The sequence below is a fragment of the Podarcis gaigeae genome, assembly GCF_964106915.1.
Source record: "Podarcis gaigeae genome assembly, chromosome: 2".
In the NCBI taxonomy this organism is placed as follows: domain Eukaryota; kingdom Metazoa; phylum Chordata; class Lepidosauria; order Squamata; family Lacertidae; genus Podarcis; species Podarcis gaigeae.
In genome coordinates this window covers 33,010,346-33,033,471 of record NC_139679.1, presented here as the reverse complement: position 1 = coordinate 33,033,471, position 23,126 = coordinate 33,010,346, and the positions used below count along the sequence as shown (strand labels likewise).

Sequence of the window (23,126 nt, the reverse complement as noted above, 5' to 3'; positions counted from 1 at the left end):
TTACCTCTCATTCTGGAGCTGAGACAAACGTTTCCTCACATCATCTACAGTCACCTCAAAGAACTCATCTGGAAGTTCTTGTGAGCCAAAATCCAGTTGCTTCTGTAGATCTGGATGGCACAAAATTGGCTCTCGCTCCAGATGCTGTAAAGAACATAGGAACTGAAGTTCAGATGACTGGATCCAAGAAGGCATGGAATCAGCTGAGCACATTTACATATGTAAAATTGTGCTTTTTGGGGGTGTCCAGAAAATCCTGCCCAAAAGCATTTGTTCGTTTAACTACAAAAAGGCTTCAGAATTACAGTAACTTTCAGCTTAATCACTCCCTGTGTGAATCTCTTTCCTGATCTTAAAATAGAAATGGAGAAGGATTTTATCTGCACTGCAATGTGAGGTTAGCTCCCCTGGTTCATACCCCATAAACAAGTACTCCTGTACCAGTAGATGTGCAAACCTTTGTGAAACACAGTTCACTCATTCCACTTACAAGATGATCTGAAGACTGCTTTCCTTCCTTCCTTCCCACTGTGAAGCCGCTAGGAACAGCTTCAAAGAACAGCACCGGGTAAAGGTGCTTTTAAAATGCTGCGGTAAGTGGTTGCACACAAAGGAACAAGCAAAGGGACATTGTATGGAAAAAATATGGATGCCTCCGTGTGCTGTTGGGGTAGCCATCTTTTTTACTGTACAAGGTCCCTTTGTGCCTACACAATTACACAGGAAGCAGTGGGCAAAAAGCCTCTTTCTGCAGCATTTTAAAGCATTTTTACCCAGGGCAGCAGAGCAGCTGTGCTTTGAACTAAAGCTGCTAGGAGCCATAAGAAAGAAAGAAAGAAAGAAAGAAAGAAAGAAAGAAAGAAAGAAAGAAAGAAAGATCTCATAAATAGTACAGCTGAATCTATGTAATTTAAAAAAAATTAAAAGTTATTTGATTTCATTTCCCCCAAATTATTATTTAAATTCAATCAGTTTTTAAAATCCGCACGACAATAGGACCGACATGTGAAAATGGGATTGGGCAAACCTTCTTAGTTGACACACAATAATATAAGCTTTAATAAGGGCACAAGGCACAGAACACATGGAAGAGCACCACCTCAGAATTCTTGCTTGAATACAATGCCAAAATCTCCTCAAATGTGCACAGCTTGCACACTGAAAAGAAGGCTTCCAACTGAGCTTTCTCATGCAACAGGTTTGCACCATCAAGCAGGTTCTGCTGTTGATTGGGATGGTTTACAAGCAAGTGATCCTCCACTGTGAAAATCAGAGATGATACAAAATGTGCCCTTCTGAGCTTCAGAATTAGTCTGTTAAGTAGCAATCTCTGCATGCTTTATAGCCTGAAAGCTGCTGCCAATCCTCCTTGTCCACATCAGGTATGTTGCCCATGGAGAACTGATTCAGTCAAGATTGCTATGGAAAGCCTCCATCAGTTTTGGGGAGACTGAAGGAACTCGGAAATAGTTATGCAGAAGTGACAAGCATGAACAAGAGACAGATTTCACTGAACCCAGCACTGGTGGCTTATAGCAGATTATATAGAGCAGAAGCATCAAGGCTATGCAACTACCGAACAGTGAGCTTGACATTGATACCACGCTATATGTTCGACTGGAAACAGAAAGACTTGGGGCTTGTGGGAGCTGGTTATCAGCTGCACCCCACACACTGGAATAACCTGCATCTGCAAGTACCAATCTACATCAGAATTACTACAGATCAGAGATTTAAACAGGAAAGTTGGTGAAGGATGGAGGGGAAGAGGCTTTGTTGCCACTGCTGATATAGACTCTCTGTTCAGTTTCCCCTCCATGCATGCATAAGATTCCATTCAGTTGGCAAACAGTCCTGCTAGTTCTGACACAAAAGAGAAGGTGCTGCACTGCAGAGCTGCTGGCTGACACTCTGTAAATCCAGAGCTAAAAAATGATGGCACCACTTGGTCTGTATTGTTAATAGGCTGCTTTGAAGACCAGCATCCTTGACCATCAATGATCTGCTTAGCCTGGCCCCAGACTCCGTGAACTTGGGACGTTCCTATTTATAATCGCCCATACCCCCCACGCTTAATGTCTCTAGCACATCCCTGTCTGTGCCCTCTTTCCCACCCACAGATCCCTGGCCATCTACTGTCCTATCTTATTCTCACTTCCCTGCAGCATCACCACCACCCCTCCCACCCCGAACAAGCCCTCTGGGAATAGAAGGAGTCTCTCTCAATTGTCAGTAGAGACAACACAAATTACAAGGCAAGATTTTCTCTATTTGTGGGCACCAGAGGGTAATTTGGGAAGTTAAAAGAGTGAGGTTGCGTGGGTGGGACCCTCAGCTACTTTTAGAAAGTTGAAGAGAGTTAGGTCTAACTAGAGGGTGAAGGAGCCTGATTGTAGCTTTCTCTGGGCAGAAAGCACAAGAAGTACCCGTGAGCTGCCAATCTGTCCTCTTTCAAAGACTACTGTCGCCTTACGCTGGCTGTTTAGGGACTGGCAGAAGAAGCAGAATGGATAAGCAACCGCCTTGTACTGACAGGCTGGGACAGCCGCTAGGAGCAATTTACTATAGAGTGATGTAAAAGGGTCCTTTGACACCCCATCTAAAACCTACGGTCCTATTTCCACACCTCTAACCTCCACACTGGAAAGATCCAATCAAAAACTGGTGTGTGTTTGTGTGTGTGTGTGTGTGTGTGGCAAAGACAGCTACTACTCCTAGCAAAGTCTGGAGGAAAAATTAACTCCCACACCACAGATTCCCTATGTGAAGAAGAGAGCCCAGAATCAAGAGCCAGCTAGCATACTGGCGGAAATTCCTGGTTTAATCTGAGAGCACCAAACTATTGCACCTATTACAGGATCACACAAGGTACAGCAGCCTCTCTCAACCACTTAGGTCTCCAGAAGTTGTTGGACTACAACTCCTATCATCCCTAACTACTGGTCCTGCTAGCTAGGAATGTTGGGCGTTTTAGTCCAACAACATCTGGGTACCCAAGGTTTAAAAGGCAGGCTTAAAGTCAAGGTTCATTTGGGATAATATAATGGGACATTTCACAAGTGTCACAACCCTCTTACCACAGTTCTTCTTCCATCCTTTAATGCCCATTTAAAGCTGTGCTTTTATGCTCTACTTCAAGATGGAAGAACTCTTTAAGCCTGGCACACTAACTTCTCCATCACTCCAATATCATTCTCCCATGGAAGCATGAAACAAAGTCTGATGATTCCCTGGGAGACACATTTTTGCTCTTTTCCTGGCCTTGCCAGCTCTCGGCAGAACAGAACAACTGGGGGGGGGGGCGTGTAGGGAGAGCACTGGGGGCTGGTGGGTCAGATTAGGTCTGCAGGCCAGAGGTTCTCTATGCCTGCTTTAAAATCTTCAGGTCTTTCCCACCAACTCAATACAACTTGCTTGGTATAAAATTCTTCCATAATCTGAACTGTCAACATTTGTCTCTTCTCTCAGCAGCACTGACTGCTCAATAACTGAAGCAAATCCCAGAAGGGCTCTGTCTAGAAACAAGTAATTGACTTGAGGACAGAAACAATGCAACACATTCCTCTCTACAGACTATTAAACAAACCCAGGACATTGGCAACTTCCAGTGTGGCTAGGGAGGGCTGCCAAAAATGGAGACAAAGGGAACAGGACTTTTTGAATACCAAGCCCTTCCAGTAGATCTTCAATATGATGTAATTTACCGCGTCAACTTTCAGCTTCGGGTGTACAGTTGTAACAGAGGGGCTGATGGGCACCACCACAACTCTCAACGCCATCATCAGTCAATGCCTGGAGGGGCTGCATGGTCTGATCATAGCCTTCAGAGAAGGATGTCAAGAACTAGCTATGATGCTCGCATGCAGGTTGCATGACAAAAGTTCTTCAGTGGTCATTTTGCCTGAGATGATTCTTCAATTCTGGAAACCGTTGCAAAAAGCACTTAAGGGAGTAATAAATGCGAAACTACTAACCCACGTCCACTCTCTTCAGTACGCATTTCCAAACCAAAACTCTCAAGAGATCCTTTGCCAACAGTATTACAGGCCATCCATTCGCCCAGTGCTTTGGCCTTGTCACTCAAATCTACCCTTTACACTCCTACGTATTATTGCGGTCCACAGTCAAAAGGGTGGCAGGGATTGCTGTGACGTTAAAGCAAGGTGGTGGGGCAAAACCAGCTCCTCTCCCACACTGCAGAAGTCTCTGATCTCTAGGGGAATTTGGAGCTAAGCTACCTTCTAATAATTAATGTTTTGACATCAAAGTATGGCTGGTCTGTAAACCATCCCCAGCCCAGAAGTGGAGGGACGCCGGCACAGATTTTATCCAGCCTCTTCCATCAAATCCAAAAAACCACACACAGGCACAACATTAATGGGAAGATTCTTTTGCTAAAATGGACCTTTGATGTTTAAAAATAATTTGTTTTGTTTTGGGGTTTTTTTCTTCTTCCCCCTCTGGACTGAAAAGGGACAAAAAGCAGATGCCATGCGGCCAGCCCCATTCTGGAGCTGCTGATGAGAGCAAGGCAAGGGAATGGAAGGAATGGAGGAGGGAGCGCAACGTAATCAATCAGCGGCAAAGGCACCCGAGATCAAAGGGCCTGAAAGCAGCCGTCAGAGTCGCACACTGTTTAGCATGAGGGAGGGAAGCTTCCAACAGAACCTGCAGCTGCTCCCGAGACACCGCTCCATTGGCCCTGCTTTCCAACCTTTTTGGCATGTTGATCCACAAGTCCAATTTACTTGGTATGCATGGTGACCCACAGATTTGTTGTCACATGAATATAAGGACCTCAGGTCTTTGGCAGCCATCCATTTTGTGCATTTTTAATGGCAAGTTTGCCTAACACGTAATCATTACTCGAGCTGTATGGGGGGGGGGGGCGGAATTAACTTAACATTCCTATTTATGTTGAATCTGTTCAAATATTACTCGCTTACAAAGTTGTTCTTATTTTGCTTATGGGAATATAAGGACACCAAGCATCTGATTGCAGAATGTTGCTCTGTAAACTAAGAATTTCCTCTAAAAATGTACCATTACACAAGTTTGTCAAGAAGTGTCTAGGTTGTTGAACAGGAGGTTTCCTTAGCTACAGGCAAAACCATGTAAGAAGAGTTAAGGCTGGCCTCAATCCAAGTATCAGAATTGAACAAAACCAGCCAACCCTTCAGCTGCATCCTCAAGAATTAAATCACGGTCCTTTTCTAGTCCCGGATGCCAGCAAGGTAGGGCAGCATTCAGTGACACACTCAAGAACCAGAGGTCACAAAGGACCACACAGTTATGAGTGCTCATAGGTATACATCACCTTGCCAGGGAAACGTTTGCTTTCTGTATCAGAAGCTACACAGGGGAAAAGACCGAGGGCAAATCATATCCCAAACACATCAGAAAGATATGCCTAGACTGGGGCAGGGGGAAGGATTGGCTCAATTTCACTTACTGGATTGGTGTTTCACTTACTGTTCCTAATTATTTTCTTTACTCATTTCTCTTGGCTAGCTCAGTCAAAAAGGTCACAAGAGACCAAAACTTCAGGAATTCCACAACAGGAAGGTTTCAGAAGAAAAATGTAGCAAAGTCAATTAAACTATAGTAGACCAGAGGATAACAGCAGTTGCTGCAACTCGACTCTCATTTCTGGAGGACAACCCTAATAAGATCTCAGGGTTATTTCCCCCTCCTGATGCATTCGGATGCTAGAAAAGCTGTGAAGAAGCAGAAGTCCTGCTGAGTTAAGGAAGTCAAAGAACCTCTCAACTATGGAATCCATTCAGAGAACAGGAGACAACACCAGAGGAAGCTTTAGTAAATCAAGATCCACTCCAGTTTCAGCAGAAGAGTGCAACTAGCTTCATAGTCTTCTGCCACTGGTTGTGAATGTACAGTTCAGTTTCTGTGCTTAATCCTTCAGTCTGCACAGCAAATCCCTAAGATCTGTGCTGCACTTTTGACTCAGCCCTGTCACTTTCACCTAACTTCACTGGTTCCTAACAACTTGGATTTCAAATGCACCAGATAAGGGCTATAAATTCCCACTTTCCCACCAACTTATTCCACTTTGACTCTTAATACATCAGGTCAAGCAGGCCGAAGATCATCAACATCAGAGGTTGTAGGCCAGAGGTTTACTGTAGGATTATGGGAGTGGAACTCTAACAAGCTTCCTCCATCTCTTCAAAAGCCAGTGCTAAAGGGGGACAAGCAAAGAAAATCCCGCCTCCCCAGAACACTGTAAGAAAGCCAAACCTCTACCTCTTTTTGTTCCTTTAGCTTTTCTGGACTGTTTTTTAGCTTCTTTGGCTTGGAAGGCCCTCCAGGACTGGACAGAGATGTTGATAAGCTTGGCGATGGCACATCCAATACAGAAGAGCCACCACTCAGACGTTGGCCACCACCTACAAAAGGGACAAATGGGGAAGGCATCGAAGGAGAATGGCAGGTCACTGAGCTGCTCTGAGATTCTGCACTCCTGTCCTGCTTATCGGTGCTATTGCTGGCAAACAGAGCCTCATCGCTGCAGGTTGAGCTTGCTGGGGAGGCAGCTGTATGTGGCACAGGCAGACCCCCTGGCTCTTTGCTGGAAGGTGACCTTGCTGTCAGATCTTCAGGAGGATATTCACCGCTTCCAGCTTCTGCGTGGCCAGTGGTGGTGGACTTCTTTTTGACCACCCTAGACATAAAGAGAAAGAGTGAAGCAGTCGCTGACAGTGGAAATGTTGATTTTTTTCTTATTCACAAACAGCTCAGGCTAAACAAGTTTCCCAAGTCATTTCCTCAAGAAAGGAACAAACAAGAACTTCGAAAAATCTGGGCACATAACACGCCACAGAAGCAATGCCTAAAAATAAATGCCACTCTTTACATGAACAAAAGCGGGCATTTTGTCCTGGGGGCTCCAATTTTGGGACGATAAGACAAGCAGGAGTAGGTTAACAAGTTGCAGATCACAATCCAAGTTCACTGCGCCTCTTAGAGGAAAAGAGACCAGCCCTACCCACTATCCCACCATTTTGATCAGTTGCATAATGGACAAACAGGAAAACAAGTCAGAGCTTACAGCTAATAAAAGTGACCTGAACTAACAGAATACAAATCACAACATACAGATTTATTAATTAACAAGAGTATCCCTATCTTGCAGTCCAGAAAGTAGGTCAGGAGAAATATCACTCCCCTACAGAAACTATGTGGTCAGCCCACTGCAGGAAAGCTAGAATCAGTCTTTTCCTTTAATGATGAAGTGGCTCTTGGAAAGATAATGAGAAAGGAGCAACGCCACATGTCCCAGGCTAAGGGGTGTGTGACTAAGGTAAATACTGGAAGACCTAATCAAGGGCTTGAGTATCATGCCTGAAATTTTAATTTCAGATACTCAGGTGTTGCATTCTCCAACACCTGAAGCTGCATGGAAGAGGCAGAAATACCGCAGCCGCCACTAACCCCCCAAATTAGTTATTTCAGGGTTCACAAATAGTCAGTGTTGTATGTTTTAAGAGCTAAAAGACAGCAAACTCAAAATGAACAACTTCAGATTCATGTTAAAAAGTACATCAGCAATCAGCAAGATGGGAAGACTAAGTTTTTCACTGCCGGCAAAAGGAAAAAATCAAGAGAGCCAGGAAAAACTCGTGGGGATGTTCAATATGACTACTGGTGTTAAGAAAGCCCTGCCCCACATCCTTAGCAATCTCATCTCATGTGAAGCTAGTCCTCTCTTGCTTATCTCTATTTATAGGGAGGGATGGATAAGTCAAGGATGGGGAACCAGATGTTTTAGAGACCACATCTCCCACCATCCCTGACCCACTGGCACTGCTGGCTGGGGCTGATGGGAATTGGAGCTCGACCACATCTGGAGGGCACCAGGTGACCAATTTCCTGGTGCAGGAGAATGTATTCTGGAACCAGTGAAGGCAAACTTTTCCAGTCAGCTGGAATGCTGCAAAACATGGATATATGGTCTGCTAGAAGCAGTTAAAGGTTCTGCTCAGAGTTTCACAGTGCTTCCTCCTGAGTGAAGCAGACAAGCCATTATGAAGAAATTCCTCCCAGCAAAATTGGGGGGGGGGTAAGTGGCAGCAGCTGCAGCTACAGAAAGTATATCTAAGCAGCTGTTTCCTAAAAAGGAAAATCCAATAATTATCAAGGACCGCAAATATTGGTCTCTGGACATTTCCTTAAATGCATCCCTTATGCAAAAAAATAAAAAATAAAGAGGGAAGCAAAGTGCACTAATAGGGAAGGCAATTTGTTCTTTCTCCCAACCTGATGATAGCATTGCCTCCTGTCAGACCAAGTGACTTCAGACTTGTCTTCTCCAAAGCAGTTTTCCCAGTTACCTGCAAAAGAGATGAAGGCAGACACGCTTCTCAGTTATGCAGAGGCTCCACGCTCAGAACTGACACCAAGGAATAATTTGAGGGCTACCTCACGTACTCTGTCATACTTGTAAGCAGCTTTATGCTATTTTAAATGTGTTGAGCCTGGAGTCAGGGAAGCTTTGCAGGCATAAAAGGTCCCATGTCCAGTTCTTGGCACCTCCAATTGAAGAGGGATGGGGAACCCATGACCAGATGTTGCCCCAGCCAGCGTGGCCGATAGAGATGATGGGAGTGCAGCAACATCTGGAGGGCCACAGGTTTCCTACCCTTGAAAGAAAGGATTCTTGGGTCATAAGATTCAGAGAGGCAGGTGTTGCTTGAGGCACTGGATGCCACTGCCAGTCAGAGTAGACAAATCTGGGTTGAATGAACTACTGTTCTGGCTTGGTATTAAACAACTTCCCAAATTCATGTTCAAGGGGGCAACTTCTCATCCAGAAGGAAGCTCAGAAAAAATAAACTGCCTCCGCCACCCACCCTGCAAGGGCAAACAACCACCCTGTGCCCTTGCAAGATGGCAGAATCAATGTCAATCACCTCTTAGTCTCAGCATACGGGTGATCTATGCAGACCCAGGGGAAGGATCTTGTTTATTTATTTGGGGGAGGGGGAGCCTCCAGAATGCTGACATATAAAGTATGAAACAAAAACAAAAATGCTGCAGAGATCAAAACATGGAAAAAGCAAATATTTATTAAAATGAAACCACTGTTGTGACTCTTGAGCTTTAAAAGAACTTAAAAAAACACACAGACAGGTCATTGAGAATGTTTTATGGGCTCAGAGGCTTGTGCCGAGCGACCCGTGATTATGTTCCAGCAGAGGTTTTTTTTTTCTCCCCCACACAAACACGTAAAGCTTTGAAGAGACCAAAGCTCTTCCATTTCCCTTCTTCAGCAAGCCCAGAGATGGAACACATTTTCCAGGCTGGAAAGCTGTGCAGGGTATATTTTGTTATTTTCAGTGGCAGATGAAGGGGGATGGCTGAGAAGAGGACTTGTTGACTTACCTCATCTCGCATGTAAATACAGACGGGGGAGGTCTCACAGGGCTGCTCCACGTATACCCTGCAAGGGAAAGGGAAAGCAGGCATGCCCTATTAAGATAATTCTATGCTGGCTTCATGCCCATTGGAAAAGCAACCTGTCTGACCCAAATCCTATATATATATATATATATATATATATATATATATATAGAGTGAGATTTTCCAAGTCTGTCCCAATCCAAATATCCTATTGATGTGGATATTCCAAGCCCAGTCTACATCTATCAGTATTAACGCTCAATTTGCAAACTGCTATTTTCTCTCAAGTTTTTTTTTTGGAGGGAGGGTTGCTTCAGAAAAAAGTCATACTGAAACCAACTGTATTACACAGCATCAAGGAATGAATCTTAAAGCACAGCACACAGCCTGACTCAGCTTGCAAAAAAGTCCAATTCAGGTTGGTCTTCAAGTGTTGGGTCCTAAAGGTAAAGGGACCCCTGACCATTAGGTCCAGTCGTGGCCGACTCTGGGGTTGTGGCACTCATCTCGTTTTATTGGCCGAGGGAGCCGGCGTGACTAAGCCGCTTCTGGCGAACCAGAGCAGTGCATGGAAATGCCATTTACCTTCCCGCCGGAGTGGTACCTATTTATCTACTTGCACTTTGACGTGCTTTCGAGCTGCTAGGTTGGCAGGAGCAGGGACCGAGCAACGGGAGCTCACCCCGTCGTGGGGATTCGAACCGCCAACCTTCTGATCGGCAAGTCCTAGGCTCTGTGGTTTAACCCACAGCACCACCCGCTTCCTAATCTGACCCAAAAGACAGTATCCCTCGGCCACACATCTGACATCAGATGTGTGCTGGACAAGCAAAGACCTGGAGGAACATTGGGAGCCTTAATGTGCACTGCCTAATGTTCCTTGGCAAATGGGACTTGTATTCAGTGCCTTTTAAATTTGGTGCTCAATGCAAGTCCCACTAGGATTTGCTCAACTCAAGTCGAGTTGACCCCTACTGAAAGCGGAGCTTGCAGCTGACTGGCGGTGTCTGCAAACCCTGCCTTCGGCGGGGATCTTCCTTTGCAGCACCACTTGAGTTCAAGCCAGAAAGAAAGAAAGAAAAGAGTGGCTCTGCACACAAGAGAGCCAGTGTAGTGTAGTGGTTAAGAGCGGTGGACTCTTAAATCTGGTGAACTGGGTTCGCGTCTCCGCTCCTCCACATGCAGCTGCTGGGTGACCTTGGGCTAGTCACACTTCTCTGAAGTCTCTCAGCCCCACTCACCTCATAGAGTGTTTGTTGTGTGGGAGGAAGGGAAAGGAGAATGTTAGCCGCTTTGAGACTCCTTAGGGTAAAGCGGGATATCAAATCCAAACTCCTCCGAATCCAAAATAAGGAGGGTGCCTTTTCTCATATGTGGTGGGAATGTAGTAATATCAAAAAAAATTGGGAGATGATACATAATGAACTGAAAAAATGACGTTTGTTAAAAAACCAAAAGCGTTTTTACTAGATATTTCTGATCAAGGACTGCCAAAAGAGAAATGGAAAATATTCATGTATGCAACAACAGTGGCAAGAATCCTAATAGCACAAAACTGGAAGACTGGAGAAATACCTTCGAAAGCACAATGGCAGGAAAAATTGATGAACTACGTGGAATTAGCAAAGCTAGCGGATAAGCTACATGAAAAAGACAATAGTGATTTAGAAAAAGAATGGGAACCTTTCATAAACTATCTGAAGAAACAACTGAAAGAAATGGGCTCGGTAGCAGGATTTGAATAAACATTCACAACTTTACTTAACAAAATGCATGAGGAATAACATTGTAATAACATTTTGACAGATAAGGAATAGCAGATTGTATCATTTAATGTAACAAGCCAGAGGGGGAAGCTGAAGGAAGTCAATGGGAAGGGGGGGGGGTGTAGAATGTATGTTTGGAAATGATTTTTTATACTTGTTGTTAGAAAAGAAAACTAATAAAAATTAGATACAAAAGAAAGAAAGAAAGAAAACTTGTAAGGCTGAGCTTCAGAGGTCAGCCGTGTGCCTACACACAAGTCTCCTCTAGATAACCTCCCTCAGTTTTTGCAAAGAGAGAGGAGCTAGTTGAAACCACTCTATGGCTGCCACACTGCAGTTTACGTTTCCCTTAGAAAATGAAAGGGCCAAAGAAAGAAATGTACAAAAATGGGGGAGGCAGGCGGAGGATGAAAAGGAAAGAGAAAGACGGAAGGAGACATCAAGGACGTAGAATGGAGGAAGGAAATTGCAGCAGGCCCTACGGTAGTGTTGGAGAATGTTACACTAATGCCTGGGTGCATTTTAGTGAATCTGGTGGTTTCATAATCTCTGGATTTTTTATTGTTCAAATAGGGGCGTATGGCTGTGGCTATGGGTACAGTGGTACCTCTAGTTGTGGACATGATCCGTTCCGGGGTGCCGTTTGCACCCTGAAAAGTCCGCAACTAGAGTGGCGCTTCTGCGACTCAGCAGTAACATCTAGACCAAAGGAGCGTTTCAGCCCTGTTCTTGAGTTTGTTTAAAATCATTTAAGGTTTATGATTTCTCTATTTCCTTCTGAGGAAACTGAATAGTTCAGTGAAACGAGGTTTGTAGCCGGCATCCCGTTAAGGCTTTGTTCAATTCTAGATTTTTCTAATTTTTTCCTTAAACTTTTTGATTTGTGGTAGTAGTACCCTGAATATTAAATTCTCTCCTCATTGAGGCTTGCCTGGTGGTACCTATATTAAAGTCCTTTCAGCATAAACTGAACACCTTTTTATTCTCCCAGGCATTTTAGAAGTTCATTTTTTGACATTGGACCAGAATACTTCTGCTTAGGTTTTAAATGATGTTTTGATGTTTGTTCTGTTTTTTAGGCAGGAAATTATTTTCTTTAATATTTAAATTAATACATAAGTGTTTATTGTCTTAACTCTGTGTGAACCACCAGAAGACATAGTTGACTGAGTGGCTAATAAATGTTCTAAATAAATATTATTAAAATATTCATTTGTTGATTTCTGTGTGCTGTAGGCAACTGATATTGAAAGGAAGGCCGTGTGTGTGTGTGTGTGTGTGTGTGTGTGTGTGTGTTTTGGTTGGTTAGCAACCCTGCTGTAGAAAAAAGGTGTAGATAGAGCTAAAGGCTAAGACAAATTAGTAGGCCTAAAGGTACTCCCAGCATTTGTGAATATGCTTTGCACCCCCGCCTACAGGATACTTGCCTGTGGAAGAAGGCTATTGCTGCTAACAAATTTATACAGAAGGAATAGAGAAAAGTATATCCAAAACCCAGCAAGAAGACTTCATTCCGAACTCCAACTCAATTCCTGTTTAGGACTGAATCAGGCCTAGGGAAGATGGAATGTTGCTCTTTCCTGAAGCAGAATCTGTCGTGCCCGAGTTCAGTTTAGAATTATGAGATTTCAGGCACCAAACAAAAATACTTGGTCGAGACAGGAAAATAAGAGTGCCTCAAAGGCATTCTATGTTACATTCACCAGCACCACAAAATGAATGGTTAGCACTGAAAGGCTGAAAGGAAAGGACCAACAAGATTTAAGCCTAGTGGGACTGGATTTTAAGAAAGTTTTCTTTTTGGAAGGGTGGGCAGGAATTAGTAGAATAGCACACCTTCTTAGATTCACACCTCCTATATAAAGTCATGTGGCAAATGTCCTAAATAATAACCCGTAGTTCATTCTCCAAGAAGACAGTAACTGCCAACAAGACACATCATGGACTATATTGTAGACTCCCATTAGTACCCAACAAAAAATGGGTTTTATAAGGAAGTTCCCAATCTTTGTAGAGATGTCTCTTCAAACTCTCTCACCGTCTTTCACCTCCGTTCAGCTACATGGTTAAAGCAAAATAATTCTACCCACATTTTTTTCCAGCAGTGGGGGAAGAATAGTGTGCAGCAGCCCAGTTCACTCAAATGGAGAAAACCATTTCCTATTTGACCAGTAAGCATTCGGTGAAACAGAAAAAGCGTCATGCCAGCATTAAGGGTTGACTGGTACCTAACCAATATTTCCAATGCAGAACGTGTTTCATGTTGGCAGATGTAAGCTATGCTCCTGAAAAGGAGAAGAATGACACATGCCTAAACTACAGGCTTTGGAAACTGGAACTTACTCAGGACAGTTCTACAATAACAGTTCTTAACAGTAAATGTCAAGGTCAAGCTCAAAAGAGCACCCTGCCAATGACAAACCTGTGAGCACAGAAGAGGAGCTGCAGGATTCCTAAAAAGCCTTCTCTCTGAGCAGGACATTTGTGTAATATTCAATTTCATTCTATAGAAGCAGTGCAAATCAGAAAGGTGAGCTAAGGATAAGGTCACACAGCAGAATTTTCTTCAGGATGCTTTAAATAACCTGCTGCTAATGGAACCCTTGGAGTTGCTTGTGTCACTGCTAACTATTCCAATGTTTATCCATCGTTGAGGATTTCTGGCAAGAAACATCCTACAGCAGATTTGTCTCCTACATCATTTCTTGCTTTCAAAGCAGCAGTTCTATCTAACAGGTTTCCAACACTCTTTGGATTGATGTTCCATACTCAGTTTCCCTGAACCGTACCTTGCAAAGGAAGCATTCTAAACTAAGGTCCTTCCTTTTCAAGATGCCTTACTCCACTTTCCTGTTATTTTCTTCTTACGCTAATAACTTCCACATGATATTTTCAGAATGCCAAAGACATGGTGGGTACTTCCTCAAAACCAAAATAAAAAGCTACAAAAGCAGTACAGGTGAGAGTTCTCTGCAAATGTCAGGTCTGAAGCTGGGATTCAGTTAACTGGCACTGCTAGTGGAAGCCTATACAAGGACCTTCATTAGAACTACAAGACTTTTTCCCTCTCCCCTCGCACCTTCCCAATTCGCTGGGGGGGGGGGGGGAGGCAGGAGAACCCCCAGAGGAACCCCCAGGGAAGAGGAAGAGAGGGGAGATTATTCCATTGGCCAAGCAGAAATGCATGTCCTGATGGAACATTTGTAAAAGCATGTTGCTGAATTCCTCCCGACATGTTTAACATGCAAGGCTACACAGGAATGCAGGGATCTGATAGACAAGCTAAAAGGGCCGCCCCTCTAAATCTGAATAGCCCGGGCATTAATATCCCAAGACTGTGTCTCCCTGATGAAGCCTCTGCAAAAGATGACACACACATAGCCCCAAGAGATGAGATTGTGTGCAATAGTTGGGAGCCAGCAGGCCCCTCCTCCAGCTGCTGCTAATCCATTACGTGCATTCTCTGAGGCAAGCAGACACATCAAACAGGCTGCCATTTCTTTGATGTGCTGTTCTTCAGAAGGGGAACAGCAGGCAGATTAGATTCCCTCATGTAGGGATCTGACAGGGCCTGTAAACATCTTGTGTAAGGACTAGAGCATGCCGAAGGAGGAGGAGGAGGAGGTGGAGCAGTTCACAATAGCTTCCAGACCTTCTTCAGACCTAATTAGCAGAAATGGACACAAGGGACCTGGGGGGAAATTCCAGTGGGTTTACCATACTTATCCCCCTTGTGCTCCAAGAAGAGTTTCAGAACTCCAAGAAAACTCTCCAAATGGGGCTGCCAAAGGAGGATGCAGAAGGGTCAAGCAGCTAGACAAACAGCTGTGGCTACCAGCATCCATGCTAAAACAGCTACTGAGCCAGATGGCTTACAAAACTCAGAAGCACCCCAACTTACACAACGACCAAATGCAGCCAGGAAGATCACCAGCTCAGTTCACTACTCTGCCAGATCACGTATGGCTTTTTAGTGTTCCTAATTTTTTAAAAGCAGAATACCATCCAAATGGCTGCCTTCCCATCCCGGAGGGCAGAATATCCCAGCTGTCTGTCGTGGACTGAAATTAATAATAATTAGAACTTCTGTTAGTGCTTCTCATCTTCAAAAGAGATGTTTCATCAGCACTGTCATACCTTAAACTACAATAAGCCAAATGTCTGCGAAAGAGAAAGAAAAATGCCAGCTGATAAACCAAGCAAAGATATTGCAGAGACCAAGAAGCCATGCTCAGAGGATATGCACTCATCTCAGAAGCTGATAGTTTCATTGGGCAAACATATGAAGCTGCCAAAGACCAAGTCAGACCAGTGGCCTATCTAACTCACTCAGACTGGCAGCAGCTCTCCAAGGATCTCTGGATCATGCTACCCAAAATCTGTTAGTTTGTTTTAAATGGATACACTAGGGCACCGAGACACTTATTAATGTAAAGAGTCTGCCATGGCCCTGCACCTAGGTAAGACCACAATTTTAGTTCTTAAGGTGAGTTTCACTGGTATTTCTTGTATTTCTTTTTAGAGAGAGAGTTCTCTATTAAACACGTTTAAGGATTAAAGTAGTGGCACCAGCCTAGCCACATCATTGGGCAGCAAGCACTACTCTCCAAATTTTAAGAGCTTCCAAAATTCTCTGAAAACAACACCAGACCCAAAATTTATAAATATATACATCCTACCACTTCATGAAATGGTCAAGAGAGAGAGGACGTAGGGCAGGGAGAGGAAGCAGTGTGAAGACGAAACTTCCAGACTACTTTAAGAGAAGGAAACAGGAATAAGAAGTGTGCAATGAATCCTCCAAAAGAAGCAAGCAGATTCCTAACTTCAGTGGGATCACTTGTAAGGGACAGAAGAAGAAACGTATGCCTATGGCAAAAGGAGGGAACATAAATTTAAGTAAATAGTAGGCTTCCAAAGAGAAAAGACAGCAACAACATGTGACACCAGCAGCATGAACAGAGTAAACTTGTATTCTGCTTTATGATCAGAAGCCAACCAAATTAGGCTAGGGGAAAAAACCAATAAAAAATTTAAATTAAATGCAGCCTTTTGAAATACAGTCAGAGCCTCCCCAAGAGTTGAGCAGATGCCCTGGAATCAATTCAGCATTCAAGCAACAAATTAAAAAAACTAGTAGGACCCCCAAAATCATTGATACTGAAGTAGGATTTTCCATACACAGAGTTCTTCAAAATAACATTAGCTCATGAAATAAGATGACAGCATGCCACAAAACCAAGAGCAGAGGGAAATCTACTAAATGAACCAAACCCTTCTTGTTTCGTGTTGCCCTTCCAGTGAATTTCTTATACGTCACAGAAGTCTGGAAGGAAAAATATTTTGAAACATGAACAGTTTTGTGGCATCGAGACCCGACAGATGCAATAGACAAAACAAGTTTCTAGGAAGATAGGTATGATGTGCTATAAAAATTGTAGAGCAAGAGTTGAAAAGCTTTAAACTCTAGTGGGGGTAAAAATAAAAATAAAAAAAGCTACAGAAGCTACAATACTTCCCTACAGCACAGAAACTATGGAAGATGTAATAGAATGTCATCTGGATGGTCTGACTCTGTATAAGGTAGTTTCCCAGTTTCAGAGCTTTGAGGAGTCCCACTCATGCTTTGTGTGCTGAGGCACGCTGATGTGCTGCCGTAGAACTGGCAGCATGTCACACAAGTTAAATAATGAAAGACTTTTGTGAGCCCAACTTTTCACCAAAAGAACTGGCGACCTGCTACATCTTTTCTATAATTCACTGCTCCAGTCTCACCTCCTTCCAATCAGCCTCTGTTGAAGGTGATTAGTTTTACTGTGTCTTTGCATGTGAAGTGACTTCTGATGAAGACACATAGCAGAATTACCTGAAGTCAGACGAGGCCAGGAAGAAGGCCCAGATCAACAACTCAGGAACTCCTCCAAGTGTGGCTATTCTTGTGCTCACTAACAGCTTTAAGAATTAGCTGCATTTTCAATTTTAATTCAGGAAACAGAAGTATATATCCCATGATAAAGTACGGGAGATGACGGCTTAAAGATTTCATAATCATAGCATAATCCATGACAAATTCTGCATGTCAAGATGCATTTGGAGTTCACACTAAATCATGGGTTATCGTGACGGGAACAAGTCTACTTTGCTTCTCGTCTCATGCACTGACCCCTACTCTACAAGCTCCACCGCCAGCACCCCAGTGTACACCATGGTGTCCTCAACCTTCCCTGGCAGTGAGAGCAGAAGGTCTGCAGGAGGCTTTTACTCATGCTTGCGTGAAGGCAAGTAGAATCCTCTGATAAAACAGGCTCCCTGATTGCAAGCAGTCTACTCACAAAAACACACAATCAAGCAAACACAAACAGAGGTTTCCTACAGATCTTCTCTATACAAACATGGGGAAGCCCAGGGACTGGGGGGCAACGCACAGGAAGATATTAAGGACGGGGCTTGCATGCACCCCCCTGCCCCCTTCCAACACTTTGAGCATTTGCATGATCAGGTAAATTCCTAATAAGAGTCAGCAAAGTAAGGCCTGAGGGAATTTGTGTATGGTAATAAACATAATATGGGATGTGGGTGGCACGGTAGGTTAAACCACAGAGCCTAGGACTTGCCGATCAGAAGGTCGGTGGTTCGAATCCCCGCGACGGGGTGAGCTCCCGTTGCTCGGTCCCTGCTCCTGCCAACCTAGCAGTTTGAAAGCACGTCAAAGTGCAAGTAGATAAATAGGTACCGCTCCAGCAGGAAGGTAAACGGCGTTTCTGTGCGCTGCTCTGGTTCACCAGAAGCGGCTTAGTCATGCTGGCCACATGATCCGGAAGCTGTACGCCGGCTCCCTTGGCCAATAAAGCGAGATGAGTGCCACAACCCCAGAGTCGGCCATGACTGGACCTAATGGTCAGGGGTCCCTTTACCTTTAATAAACAGAGCAATCTTTACACAGATCCATCAGTAGGGGCTGACCTACAGAAGAAGACTGCCAAGTGGATCCGAGGTAATCCCTAGTTGGGGGTTTCTACAGAGTGTGGTGTGCACTGTGTACAATAAAGCCATTAGATGTGAGCCAGCACATGGAGAAAGGGCTAACAGGTATATCTTTTGTAAACGTCTGAAATTAGGAGTGCTCTGTGGCAGTCACACAACGATGCAGATAGACATAAACAATATTACTTGTGAGGTTAATGTCTCCAATGTGTCGGGCGGGAGGGGGGATGGGCAGGAATACAGAGACTGCAAATCCACTAGCTGGCAAAGAAATAGCACTCATCTGCTTGTTGTTATTCATACCAGAGTCCAAGCTGGCCCACCCACCCCTTTCCTGGTAGTTCTATCATTTCAGCTTTAGAAGTCCTGGTATGACAGTAGGTCGATGACTCCTTTAGATGATTGTTGGAATGGTTTCTGAGCCAGAAAGAAACAACCGCCAATTACACAATCCTACGACGCCGCACGTGGACTACGGAAAAAGACCTTTAAATAGAACGGGAGCCAAGAGCTCCCATTGGATCAGAAAGAGAACTTGGAACGAATTCAAGAAGCAGAGATGACAGAAACCGTACGGGGCTGAGAGCCCCTTCCCAAGTGTTAGAAGATTTGCCTAATAAGTGAATGTGATGGGGGGGGAGAGAGGGAGAGAGAGAGAGAGAGAGAGAGAGAGAGAGAGACACGCTCCAATAGAATTTGTAGCAATCACCCTCGATTTATGAAGTTCAGCCTTCCATGCCACAAAAAAGAAACCAAGTTAAGCAACAAAATTGTCTTGGAGTACAGATCATTCGTTTGACATTTTGGTTTGAAAGAGCACCTTTTGTTCTTGAATCCTCTTCAGGAAGAAGGAAAGCACTAAATGCAGGCTGCAGCAAGAGGGAGGCAAACCCTCACAGAAGCTTTCTAATACAGAGATGCTATATTGGAAGTGTAGACCGCTTCCAGGTTAGAACAAGGCCTTTCTCCACTATAACCATAACTCAGCAAAGGTTTGAAAAAGCCCATTCAGTCAACACTATGAGCTGCAAGCATGCTTGGAACTTCTCTGCACAGTCAAAAGTGTGCTCAATCAAGTTCTAGCCATGGCACAATTCTCTTACACATCCCCTTTCAATCCCATCTGTGCATATGGGATTGCATACAATACAACCCTTCTAACAAACAAAAACAAAAAAGGGATCATTAACTATGAATATAACTATGAATAACATGATGATACTGTTACTCAACTTGCGAAATGTACACAAGAACGGCTGGGTTTTAATTTCTCTTTTCCTTTGCTTTCTTTTTGTTAAATATGTCATTTCTATTGTTTTATTACTTTTGAATATAAATGATTTTTTAAATGAAAAATGGGGGGGGGGGAGAGCAGGAGCATACAACCACTGAAGACTGAAATAAAACACTGTGTTGTGGGTGGGGTGGGAAGAGAAAGGAAGTTGTGTTTGTCTCGCCAGTCATACGGCACAATAGCTCGTGGCACTTGTGCAACCACATTTCATAGAGCAACCAAAACAGCAGCAAATGTACCCTCCTGGTGAAAAAAATCACATCATCCTAGATAAAAAATGTTGTGTCTGAAGCGGCAGTTCAAAGGATACTGAGGCAGGCACACACAGACATGCGAACAATGTACAGTCATTGATATACAAAATGCATGTTAATGGCACAATAAACTGACTGTGAAGAAGTACCCCTGGAGAAAACACACACACATACACGGCTTAACAGGGTGTGTGGGTGTATCAAAAGCTGCTTTGGAAGTGTGCAAGAGGTAGCAAAGAAGAAGCAGAGGAAAAGAGGCACTTTAATGAGATATAAAAGAGGCACTCTAATGAGATATAAAACGGTATGTTTGGACAAAGGCACAAGTCCTCTTCAAGTGCTCAAAAGAACACATGAAGACTTAAACTGGGTAGGGGGTGTGAATGTGCGTGCACACACACTCTACCTAATTTTCAGTACTCGTATGTTCTTCTGAATGCATGAAAACTGACGGCTACATTTTAAACACTATGGGCAGGGAGGGGTGATTTGAAGCAAGAAACTGATAGGTAAGGTAGGAAAGGGTTAGCTGCTCCCTTCCCTCACCACTTCTCAGCTGAACCCTTCCACAGTATCTGTTAACTCACAGAAAGGGCATCGGGCTGCAGTTACATGCCTTTGTGTGTAATGAGTAGTTTGGACCTAGTGGTGTATCTTCCCGTCTTTCTGCTGGGAACTAAACGAAACAGGAAAGAGGATAAGAAGTCTGAAAATGGCAAAGTACTTAACCAATACTCTCTTGCCAGCATTATTCTCCTCAAATGCAGACTGAGCTATCATTCGCTTCCATTGCTGAAGCCCCGCTTTTAAGCAGTGATTCCAGCTTCCTTAAAGGAAACTAGCAGTTTTTGCCCTGAATGAATCCAAGTTCCAGGACAATGATGAAAGGTGATCCCATTTGCAGTATAACCTAGTCCTGCCCAAAGCAACTGTCATTAGTGAACAAATAGAGAACAAAGAGCTATGAAGCATAACAATCATATTAAATACAGTCATTAATCTGAAAAGTATTCATTAGTGGAGCCTTATTCAAGTAGCAGCACAGAATCAATTCATTCATGACATCTTAACCATCTGTGCTTTTCATCTTCAGCTTTCTGAAACATTTCTCTCTCATCGCTCTCTGTCTGCACTCACCTGGTCTGTGCAAAGTGGTTAAGAATATCCCACAAGGTCTGACTGGAGCAAAACGTGTCTTGGAGCCTAGAGCAATCATCCAGCTGCAGCACAATCCGTACCTAGGAGGTAGAACCCAGGGAATTAGAACAGAATATATATGTCCCAAATAACTAATGGCAGAACGGTATTTGACAAGTTGCTTAAGGTCACATCTGGCAAGTCGGCCATCCAGGGTCATGTCAGGCCAACTGTATCCTGACCTCCCCATCCAGAATTTTGACTAATGCTTCAGACCAATAGATATCAGCACATACAGTGACCCAAAAAACCAAACAGATCATGTGGATCAAATTGCAGTTCCATTATTGTCTCTATAGAGACATGCATACAAGACTTAGATGGCAGAACTATATTTTGAACAAAACCACACTGCAGAGTCCATGGACTGCACTATGTACTTCATACTTCAAGTGAGGGATGATATTTGTCAATGGCCGTCTGTGCAGAAAAGTGGAACATAGGGGAGAATCAAGGAGAGAATCAAGTTATTCCATAGGAACTCTATCATTCTGTGATTAGAAGTGTTCCTGATTCCATACAGCCTGTTTACAAAACCTAATCTTGACCCATCTGCATTCAACTGCATCCTGACTGGTCCTGAAAAGAATTGCAGCAGGAGTGCAGAATGGAAAGTTATATGAACTTGGCTATCAGTTTCATCGCCTGGGGTCAATGCTGGTGTACACGATGTGGCTGGACTTTGACATACTTCAAATGAGCAATAATCAGAGGTGTTTGAGTTTCTTCATATATGCAATTACCTCCTTGGCTCCATAGAAAACAGGGAGATATAAAAAGACTGGATCACAAACAGAGTTCCTTAGGGTAGCTAAGAAACTGGACTATTAACATTTGTAGGTAACTGTCATAGAGGGTTGTGCAGACTGAAGAGCTCCTCCAGTTTGCATGTCTACTCTACTATAAAATAATTTCAAATCAAAGGTAGTCACAACAGCAAGCATGTGCATGTTTTGCCAACAGTTTTTTGTGTGTGTTCGCATCTGGTTTTGCCAGATAGTTTTATTGGCTTAGTAGTTAGGCACAGCTGCAGACACAATATATGCTATTGAAGTTTTCTTTTTCATGGGCAAAGACAGCTAGGTCAGAGCAATCCACAACTAAGGATAAAAAACCATTAGGGTGGGATAACAAACAAAGGAATGCCACTAAAAAATCCTTGTAGAGATATCCCAATATCCATAGGAGTTTGTGTGCAGGCACACACAATAAGATATGTTTTCTCCCATGTATAGGTTCCTTAGAACTCATGATAAGGTATCTTATTCAAAATAGCTTGTCTTCTCACTAGGCTAGATCTCATGTGAAGTCTAAAGACACTGAATAATTAGCTTCCCTATGTCTATAGGAAAGTTATTTTACACTTTAGATCTGTTCTCACCACTGCACATGATCCTGGGATCCTGTCACAGGCCACTCCAAATCTCGCTGCCACTGGGGAAAAACAACCCATCCAAAAACCGAACCTGAAACACTTTCATTCAGAGGTAGATTTCTTTCTCACTCTGAAAGCAGAATTAAGAAAAGCTGAATGCTTCCAATGTAAATTAATTACTTCTTTAGCAAGGAATTTCACTTGCACAATGTTAAAAATGGCCAACTAGTAGATCCAAAACAGAAGGAGGCAGCCATAGTTCAAAAGGGGCTGTGTCTGACGAAGGCAGTCATGGACAAAACGATAAAGGGAAGGTCAATCAAAAGTTCCCTTTGGGAGAAGCAATCATGGAGGAAGTTTGGTCAGAAACTACAATCACTTCTGACCAGCACAAACCTAATTTCCATTTGAGAACACTCTTCATCTGACACGCCACATGGTCAACTCAGCCCCTGGATTTTTGTGATATAAAATAATGCTTGACTTAAATAACTGTGCAACTGTGCAACTGACATGGGCAAGAAAAATCTCCTTTATGGAGAACAGAACTTTTCCCTCCTAAGCCATGAATCTGAGAACCATCCACACTATCAACTGCAATCTGAAAGCCTGAGCCAGTAAATGATATGCAGGGGTGGTCCAATGACGTCTATAAACACTGAACAACAAGCAACTCCTGCGAACACAGAATTTGTGTTCTTTTAATGATAGCTTTCACTGTAACTGGGAGGGCAAAACGCTCTTTTTAACAAGCAAATTCTTTGAGAAAACACCAATGAAATCTCCAGAGTTGGCAATGGGGCAAGAGCGCTGAACCACCATCCCACTGAACTCAT

The 23,126-nt window shown here is 43.5% G+C and overlaps 1 protein-coding gene across 1 annotated transcript in view; it reads right to left on the bottom strand.

The window, feature by feature from the left end:
- The window catches only part of ASPSCR1 (ASPSCR1 tether for SLC2A4, UBX domain containing), a 64,183-nt gene that overhangs the window by 26,723 nt on the left and 14,334 nt on the right, over positions 1 to 23,126 (bottom strand). Inside the window, exons 4-8 of the mRNA XM_083727903.1 lie at positions 20,856 to 20,956; positions 9,403 to 9,460; positions 8,278 to 8,351; positions 6,265 to 6,682; positions 5 to 144 (exon numbers count right to left, since the gene is read on the bottom strand). Coding sequence (XP_083584029.1) covers positions 5 to 144; positions 6,265 to 6,682; positions 8,278 to 8,351; positions 9,403 to 9,460; positions 20,856 to 20,956 — 791 coding nt within the window. The remainder of the gene's footprint in view (positions 1 to 4; positions 145 to 6,264; positions 6,683 to 8,277; positions 8,352 to 9,402; positions 9,461 to 20,855; positions 20,957 to 23,126) is intronic.